This window comes from Anas acuta, chromosome 11, assembly GCF_963932015.1.
Source record: "Anas acuta chromosome 11, bAnaAcu1.1, whole genome shotgun sequence".
Lineage (NCBI taxonomy): Eukaryota > Metazoa > Chordata > Aves > Anseriformes > Anatidae > Anas > Anas acuta.
This window is the reverse complement of record NC_088989.1, coordinates 9,399,905-9,409,475: the sequence shown is the minus strand read 5'-3', so window position 1 is coordinate 9,409,475 and position 9,571 is coordinate 9,399,905. Positions and strand designations below refer to the sequence as shown.

Sequence of the window (9,571 nt, the reverse complement as noted above, 5' to 3'; positions counted from 1 at the left end):
GGGCCGATCACCCCGGCTCCCCCCGGTTCCCCTCCCTCAGACCTGAGGCGGGGAGCGGCTCCCCCTCAGCCGCTCCCCTCAGCGCCCCGGCGCCTGCGCGCGGCCGCCCGCCTCCATGCTGGCTCGGCGCCCGCCGCAGCGCCTGCGCAGCCCGGGGAGCTGCCGCCGCGGCCCGGCCCCCCCCCGTGTGTGTGTGACCGGAGCGGCGGGAGGCAGGCGGCGCCCGCCGAGGGAGGCCCCGAGCCCGCCACCGTCACAACCGGCTGCGGGGCGGCGGCCTGCTCGTTCTCCTCTTCCTCCACCTCCTCCTTCTCCTCCTCCTCCTCCTCCTCCCCCCGCCGTCGCCGCCGGCACCATGAGCATCGAGATCCCGCCGGGCCTGACCGAGCTGCTGCAGGGTTACACCGTGGAGGTGCTGCGGCACCGGCCGGCCGACCTGGTCGGGTTCGCCGCCGAGTACTTCACCCGCCTGCGGGATGCCCGCGAGCGGGAGGCGGCCGGCGGCGGCCGCAGGGTGGTCAGCTTCGACGGGGAGCCCATGCAGACCGAGTCCAACGGCGAGGAGCCCGACCGCGACGACGACGACGACGACGACGACGACGACTTCGAGCGTAAGTCCCCCCCCCGGGGAGGTGTCCCCGTCCTTCTCTCTCCCCGTCCCCGGTAACCGGCGGGGTCCTTCCCGGTGACCGAGCCCCCGTGGCGGTGCGGTGAGGCGATGGGCGAGCTCTGTCGCGACTGTCGGGTGTCGCTGCCGCCCGGTCGCCGCGGTGAGCGTGTCCTCGGCGGCTGGGGACGGAGCGAGGCTCCTGGTTGTGCCTCAGGGCGCTGGAATCACCTCACACCTTGCCCAAATTCCCCCTCCCCAGCCTCCCGCTCCTCCCGGCTGCAGCTCCCTCAGGTAGAGGTGCCTCCCCACTGGCCTGGCCTCACCTCCTGTGCTTCTTCCATTTTCGCTCCTTCCCTGCTCTGTGCTTCGCACCCTGAGCGCGATTCGGGCTCTGTCTGAGCCCGGGTGCGAGAAGTTACCCGAAATGTTGGTGAGCGGTGCCTCGTGGCACCCCCAGGCTGTGGGAGCGCGGTTCCTGAACGCCCCCCGAATAGTCTCTCCTTGTCAGAAGGTAATTTAGAGAGGAAGGGGGGAAAAGGTACGCCTTCCCTAAACTTCAAGTGGAGGTCTTATGCCCTTGACCTATAACGCGAACAAAGGTTTCTGTGTTTTATTTATTTATTTATTTTTAATGTTCTTGAAGGCAACTTTATTTCGCGATCAGCTCCTCTTCTTGTAGGCTCTGAAAGGTCTTCTCCCGGGAAGTAAGTGTAATGTTTTCCTGGCCAATGTTGGCAGCTGAAGCAGTCCTCTGGAGTTAAATGTTTTCAGATGGAAATTTATAAACTTTATGGTGCTAAACAGCTTCTCAAATAGTTCTTCGCTTCCAAAGCTGAAAAGTGGTTCCTTTGCTTCAAGTTTCTGCTCGTCATCTCTCTGTCTCAGAGGGAGAACTAACAGAACCACGCAGTGTCGCTTGTGCTGGTCAGAGCCCTGGAGGCGGGCGGCACTGTCAGTGGGTGTTGGTGTGCTCCTTATCTGCAAAAACGCGCCGTTCCCTGCTGCTGGTTCCAACAAACCGGGGAAGGAATAGTCCCGTGTTCTAGTTAACGGCAGGCAAGAGCTTCTCTGTAGGGTCAAGGAAACAATTTCCACATTGTTTAACAGAGTGTGGGATGATCTACCAAGGCTGTGTGTTTTTTCAGACTTCTGTTGTAATGGTGTCATGGAAGACGTTGTTAACTAGAAACCGATGAAGTTGGAGGTTCTGATATCTCTGTCCTCTGTGAACTTTACAGGAAAATACTTCTGTATTGTTATGGGAGACCAGATCCTGTGTACTTACAGACTGCTCAGTATTTAAAGGATCATTTCTAAAGATAGATAAAAAACACAAACTGAAAAAGTCGCAGATAATCCCACTGGACGGGCTCTAATACCATGCATTTTTTTCATCTTGGACAACTTAGGAAAGATTCAATTAATTTCATTTTGTTTTCCCGGGCCAACATTGTTAGCTTCAAGTTGCAAAGACAGGTCAAATGGATGTTTTAGAAATGCTTGCATGGGCATTTCTAAATATAACGATGAAACTGGTGTTTTTGTAAAATACTACATTAGGAAAATTTAAAGCTAATTTAAATAAGTAACCTAGTTATATATGTTGGCTGGATGAAGGATGTCTGCACAAGTAATGTGGTTGTCTTCATGTTTCTTCTTCCAGCATAATATTAAATGTGAGTGTCTCACTAGGCTGCATCTGCATGCTAAGAGTCAGGGAACATTTTGGATAAGTTGTGTTTCTTCATATGTTTTGAGTGCAAATGGTAATAAAAGGGAAAATAACTTAAAATTAGTGTAAACTCTGGGCTGTTGGAATAAGCAGCATGGCAAATATCTTCGTGTAGCCATAGTGGTCCCCCTTCTGCCATAGTGGCACATCAGTGGAGTCAGCGACACTAACTAGACCAGGAAAAAGGCTGACATTCTTTTGTGGCACTTAAGAAATTACTTCCAGGTTTATGTTTATTCTCTGAACCTCCTGGAGTTTCATCTCTGTTCTGTGTCCTTTTTGTGTATGCGAGCAAGAGGACATCTGGATGTGGCTGTTCCGCAGAGTAGGGTGTAAGGAACGTGTGGAAAGGTGATGATGATAGTGGAGGGAAAAAACCTTCAGAAGTCTTTGGCTGTTGGGCTGTGGCAGAGTTGATGCATACAAAGCTTTCCTCAGAGCCTTTGTGTTGGATTCGTGTAACTGCAAAATTGACAAGTGGATAGAGTTGGGAACAGATTCAAAGTGACAGCTTCAAAAACCAGGCTGAGAATGTAACCAAGGATGGGTACGTATTTGCACAAAGTGTCCTTGACCGCAACACTTCCCATTGTAACAGGGAACCTCTGAATGGATGCCTTAAGGCCCTGAAATAAAGCCACAGAAGTGGCTTTCCATTTGTGAGTGACAAACCTGAGGGAATCAAGGCAGTTTTCCTTCCTGGGCAGTTAAGGCAGCAGCACAAAGGTGCAGGGTGCTGCGCCGTTAACTTTCCATTTGGTCTCCTCGGTTGGGGTGGTAATTAAAATAAAAGAAGAACACTGTGTTTCTTCTTGGAGATGTTAAGCGTAACCAACAGTGGAACTAAAACATTATTGAGATATGTACTAGCTGGAGCAGCTCAGACATTTTAACTAATGACAGTTATTTAGTGCAAATTCCATATTTTTTCTTCCCTGGGGTTTCACCTTGGTATTGGAGAAAATGTCATGTGCTTTTCAGCTGCTCCCTGAGCAAAAGAAAACGCTTCTTATACACTGCTTGTGAAGTAATCCTCTTCTGTGTGCTCTATTGTTATGAGGGAAAATGGTGCATATGAATCTGAGGGAACAGGTAAAAAGATGCTGTTTAGTTCTGCACTGTGCTTCTCAATGCAAATTCAAGGATTTGCTAAATGTCATCTTTAAAACATCAATAGGATGTCTGAGCAGAAGGGCCCAGAAGGAAGTACGGAAGCATGCTCTTTTACATCGTTAGATCTGGAAAGTGATACTGAATGAGAGCTCAGTCCATCTTTGAAATTGTTGTCTTCTTAATTGCCAACAGAAGTGCTTAATGTTAATTTAAACCAGTTTCGGATTACTTACCACTGTTCTTACTCGTGAGCATCATTTGCTGATGATTTCTTACTCTGGTCTTGGATGATGTGTCCTCTGGAATTCCTGAGGAATTATTGTGTTAGTGCAACCACAAAGAATTTATGTAGTGCCTACATTGACTTACAGGTCAGGCATAAGTCTTTGATGTTTTCCTGAAATAATTCAAGGAAATTTTATTGAATTACAAAAATCAGATGGTAAGAATTTTAGAGGATGGAATAAGTAGAATAGTGGTTCTCGTGAAGAGTACTGTTCAACTTCTCAGATGTAATTCATGGCTTATTGCAGGTGTCCCTGTGAGATACAGTCACCTTTAAAATTAAAATACTTTGAACTTGTGAGCAATACTTTCACCTACTTCCTCCATAATTGTTAATTTATTGGGAATAAAGCACAGTAGTGCTGTTCTCACTCTGTTCTTTGTCTGTGACATTAGAAGAGCCTCTCTCTGCAGAACACCTTTTTACAGTGTTATTGAATAGTGTGATGCAAGTTCATCCCAAAGAATAGCTACTCTATTTAAAAATCTAGGCAGCATAGTGGATACTTTCATAATTTGATAATTATTACTGCTACTTTTTTTTTTTTTTTTTCCTTTGAAATTTGACTGGCTGATATGGCTTAATAGTGATTATAACTAATTTGTTTCAGTTACAATCAACTAGTCCCTAGCCTTTTAGGAAGATGGAGGAAGAAGCTTTAGATTATGATCTAACAGTTAAGCCTTTGAGTTTAGTATACGAAGAAATAAATACACATCTTCTTCATAATCTATTTAAAAAGCATGTATGTGTAAGTTTTGTGTTCTGAAGGTGTAGAAGAAAGCTTAGAGTTTTATTTATTCTTCGGACTCCATGAAGAACATTAAATCAGTTATAAAGTGAAATATCAGTGATGCATTCCTGTTGATAATATTTTAAGGGGAATATAGTTCCGCATTTAATAGTGCAATTTTTGTTGGGTCTTGGCACCATGGTGTCTCGAACGTGTGTAACATAAAAAATACCAAGTGAAAGACGACCATTGTGCAGCTGCTGTCCTTGCACGTGTCTTTGCTTTTGCAGAGCCAGCTCTCACGGACTGAAATCTGAAGGATTACTCAGAGTAACCACCGGTAGTGCTAATGGAACTTCTCTGCCTACAGTGGTCTTGTTTGCTCAGGGGAGCTTTGAAGATAAAACTAAGTAGTGAGGAACACCGATTTCACTTTTCTTACTTACTTGGACAAAATATATAAAACTTTTCTTCTGGTTTTCTTTTTTTTCTTTTTTGCTTTTATACTTGCTTATCACAGAAGACTTGCTTTCCATTGTTTGTTCTCAAAATTGTACTTATTCTGTTGCAGAATTAGACTAGGATTTGCCCATCGAACTACATCACTGTGTTAAAAGTCACCATTTGTATCTCAGAGAAGCCTAAAAGGAGGTTTCACCAGTACAGTCTCCAGTACAAACAGAAATTGACCTAAAATGTAGATGTAACCTGTTTTTCTTACCGAAGATAGCAAGAGAACTGGAAGTGTGAAGTGAGAGGATTCAAGTTGCTGGCTGGCTGAGGAACGGAGCGTTATAGATGAGCTGCCTGAAATGTGCAGGCATGACTGGATACTGCTGCATGTCTATTAATTTACATTTGGAAGGAGGAACTTGGACGTTAGCTATAAAAGATAAGTTCCTTGCAATCTTGCCATTGCATAGTTGCAGAGTTACTTGTAGCATTCGGCCATCATCACTGCTGTTATTTCTGTAACATCTTTTAGGAAGTTTGTTACAGTCCATTGAGAAAGATAGCTGCTGCTTCAAATTTGCTCTCAGTGACTTGACATAATCAAACCGCTTTTCTTGAGTAATCTGTACATCCTAAAATGTGAGGGATGAGGGCAAGCAATACTTTTCTTTTTTTCCACTCTAGACTACTTGATTTTTGTGATCTGTTGCATGCTGGTAGCTCTTCACTTAACTGTGAAACTTGAAATTTCGTGAAAGAGCTTTTGAGACCGGCTATAGCTGTATAGATGAATTAAATTCTAGACCTAGTTTCTGCTCTCTTACTATCCTGCTGTTAACTTTGAGCAAATAGAAACTGCCTTCTTTGTGTACTACCCTCTAAAAAGGGCATAAATAAATAGAAAGGAAGTGGATGACTAGCCTTTGTAAATAACTGCTGTATTCTGACAAGCTCATGTTTCCTTGTTGAAAATTATTGTAAGACAAATGATATGAAACTCCTAAAGTTTGATTCCTCTAGCTGGTTCTAAAGTTAAGCTAAAGGAGCTTTTCGTATTGCAATACTAGATATTGCACTTCATATTAGCATGTCTTTGTGCTATTATTTTAATTTAATAAGCAAGTATTAGAGTGATGGAAGTTCTGTCAGTGTTGCAGTCCCATCGTCCCCTTTTGCTGGCAGTGAACTTTAGTTGTACCCTCTTACCTAAAATAGAGCAATGGTGATCGCGGGGAAGAGGAGGAGGCGACGGAACAAGCTCACTTCAAGTTATTCACCAGTCAGTCATTAAAAAGCATTAATGTTTAACAAAGAGCAGTTGCTCATTATTCAAATAAAGGCTGGAAGCGTAGCCAAGATGAGCTATGAATGTGTCTCACTGGCTTTAGTAACGCTTTCCAATTCATGAATGATCATAATAATTTTTTTATTTTGCGGAAAAAAGGAGGCAATGGCAAATACAGCTCCAACAGCCTTACTAGTTCCTCATTTAGTGGGATATTAGTCTTGTATCTGGGTTCACACAGGCTTAGGCTTGATTTCTTTTCTCAGGTACCATCAGTTCCACTGTACGTGATGCGTCCTCTTCTGCACTCTGCACCTGGCGCACTCTAGTGCAGGGCAAATCTGTAGTGTATGTATGTATCACTGCAATATGAAACAGACAGGGCAAGTTAGAAAAGGAAGTAGTGGGGAATTCCAGAAACCTGAGCATGGACAAAAGACCAATGCATAAAAGACTCTTGCACCAAGATGTTAATTCTAGTAAAGGGTGTGTGCTTAGGTGATTTTTTTAATGAAAAAAAAAAAAGCCTTTTCTTTTTAAGGTACAGATCTGGAAAAGGGACTTTTAGGAGAAAACTCCAGAAATCTATTGCACAAATAATCAGCTGCTTTGTGGTCATTTGTGTTTTGTTTTAGAGGAGGTAAAAATGTTGGTGATCTGTTTGCTTTAACAGATAGGATAGTTGGAAGGCAGAGGAGATGTAGAGGACTGCCTGTCTTACAGTTCTCATACTGCTAGGATTTGGTCCATTTCATAAATATACATCAATTACTATATAATAAAGCCCATCACTATGTTAGTAGCAGTTTTGCTCTTAGCCCTTTCCATACCAGGGACATTTCTTTTCTATGTAGATGTTGCAGAAGATGAGTAGTGGTCATTTGGCTCTAGTATAGACTTAAAAGTTCCCTTCAGGAGGGAAGACAGCTCTACAAACAGCCTTCCTTGACAGCATGTGGGAGGGACTGCAGATATCCCTTCTTTAGCAGTGCTTTTATGATAAAGAAGAAAACAAATCATTTTTATTTTTGTTAGAATTTGCTAAAAAAATTTCAAGCTACTGTTCCTTCCCTTTATTTCCTGCTGACTTTCTGAGGGTGGCTTGAAGAACAACGGTGCTTCTCCTTGAGAATGGTGCAGAGCCTCCAGGAACTCGGTTTCCAGCTGGCACGATAGCAGGTTTTGCTCTGAGGACATCTCACAAGAACTAGAGCCCAGCACTCCTTTGTGTGGATGGTGGTGAGGTTCAGCCCAAGACAATGCATGATCAGTGAGGGGCCTTACCAGCAAAATTGAGGAATTGTCACCAAATTTCTTTCTGAACTGTGAATCTGAGAGGCGTGCTATGAAGGACTGCAAAGCTCAATGTACTGCTGCTCTTCTTGCAGGGTGTTCTAAACACATACATGGGGTTTGCGTGGGGAGATGAGCTGTGTATCTTTTGGATAAAGGTTGGAAAGCTACTTGGTAGGCTTTTCATCTGGATTTTTGGATAGGTTGCAGTGCTGAGATCCTCGTTCATGGTGCTCATCTATTAACAGACTGCTCTAAAGCAGGATGTCACCATGGCCCTTCATTTCCATTTTGGCTCTTCCTCCCCTGGGATAGCATATTGTTTGCTGCTTCCTTCTCAGAAAACTGTTCTGTAGGAGAGATCTCGAGGAAAAGAAAAACACAAATATTTGGTGATCGTGGCTTTTTTTTTTTTGGTGGTTGTTGTTGTTTTTTCTTCCTTCTGAGGCCCCACTAAACACTGCCATTTCTGTGGCAACGCTTCTGCTAATCCTGCTCATTGAGGACAAGTTGCTTCTGCAAGGACGTGCTGTAGTGTGGGGATCTGGTCAGTCTTGGGTTGTCATGGACATGCAGAGCGTGTCTGTGCGAAGGATGGCTCAAGCAATGCCCTTGGATGAGAATTTGAAGGTGACGGAGTTTCCTTTTTTTTGTTTTTTGTTTTTTTGTTTTTGTAAGTAACAGTTCTTTATCACTTAATGTTATCAATGTATCTGATTAAAATTCATAAGCATTTGTAAGACTGAAAGCTTTCTCAGTGATAAGTTATGAAAGATGGCTCACTAACATAGATTAACATTCACTGCTCTGCCTTTAGCACCTTTGGGGAAGCTTCTGCAAGGATTCTTATTTTAAAATACGACTACTTACTACTACTGAGCTACTTTAAATACTTCAGTTTATCAGTCGTATAGAAATTAAACATCGCTGGGTGTAATTTTTATAATGTTTTTAATTCTAACCCTTGAGGTTGTATAACTTTATCCTAAGCAGACATATTTGTACGGGCTTCAATTTTTCTTGTGCTCTGTATAAGCATCTGTCATATCCCTGCAGAGTCATTTTAATTTCTCACTGCTGAAGTTATTTGATTATTAAGTGTTGTGTCATGCATCTTGTTTTATTTATAGCTTTTACATGTAGACATTATTAAGTGCTCATAGCTAAAAGATTTGCAGTGCACGCTGTTTGTTTTGAAGTAGAATGTAACAGTGACTGTGAGGAGCTTTATACCACAAGTTCTGCTACTAAAAATGAGTTCATCTGGAAGCTGAACCATGTAGTACTTGCCACCTGCTGCAGCTCACTTTGGCTAGGGACCTTTTTTGCTATTTCTACTGGCATATTTATGATGGGATGAATGATAAATTGTGCCCCTCTGCAGGGACTAGAAGTGTTCTTGGGCATAAAAGTGGATTTTTCCATGAGATGGGGAGAACACAATGATTTTTACTATTTTTATTCTACTTTTATTTCTCTATTACCTTTTAGGAAATAGGACAAAGCTGTCTGCCTTCATCCTTCCTCTTTTCCACAAAATCTTCCGGTAAAAATACACAGCGTGCAATTACTGGAAGTGTATTTTGTTGTTGGCTTTTTTTATTTTGTTTTCATCTGAGATCGTCTATCAAAAGGCATTCTTACGTGGAGATTATTACTCTTTTTACAGCTATGCTCTGTTTAAGTAAGCTTTGTTAATGTTTGACTTAATATTATTGCATTCATAAATCTGAAAGGGAAAAAGCTATAAAATGCATTATGCTGAGATGTGCTACAGGAGTTACTTTTGCTTATCATTTTGTTGTATATGACAGCTAGAACGTTGCCCAGATAAGAAGTTTTAACCTTAAAAAAATAAATAAAAACTAAATCATGCATATTTAGAACCCACTCAAATTTATTTATACATTGTTTGCTAAAAAGAAACTCATACCCAATTATATTTGAGTGGAACAAGATCCACTTGCGGATCGTTGATGGATAATTGTGCTGCTAATACAGCAGTATGTGGTACAGAAGCACAAAACTGCCGGTGATTTTAGTAATGCTTCTGCAGAGTCTGTGAT

At 42.9% G+C, this 9,571-nt stretch overlaps 1 protein-coding gene across 1 annotated transcript in view; it reads left to right on the top strand.

Annotated features, from left to right (window-relative positions):
* Positions 1 to 191: 191 nt before the first annotated feature.
* PRKAR2A (protein kinase cAMP-dependent type II regulatory subunit alpha) overlaps positions 192 to 9,571 on the top strand; it is a 56,814-nt gene continuing 47,434 nt past the window's right edge. Inside the window, exon 1 of the mRNA XM_068694590.1 lies at positions 192 to 611. Coding sequence (XP_068550691.1) covers positions 356 to 611 — 256 coding nt within the window. The 5' untranslated portion in view covers positions 192 to 355. The remainder of the gene's footprint in view (positions 612 to 9,571) is intronic.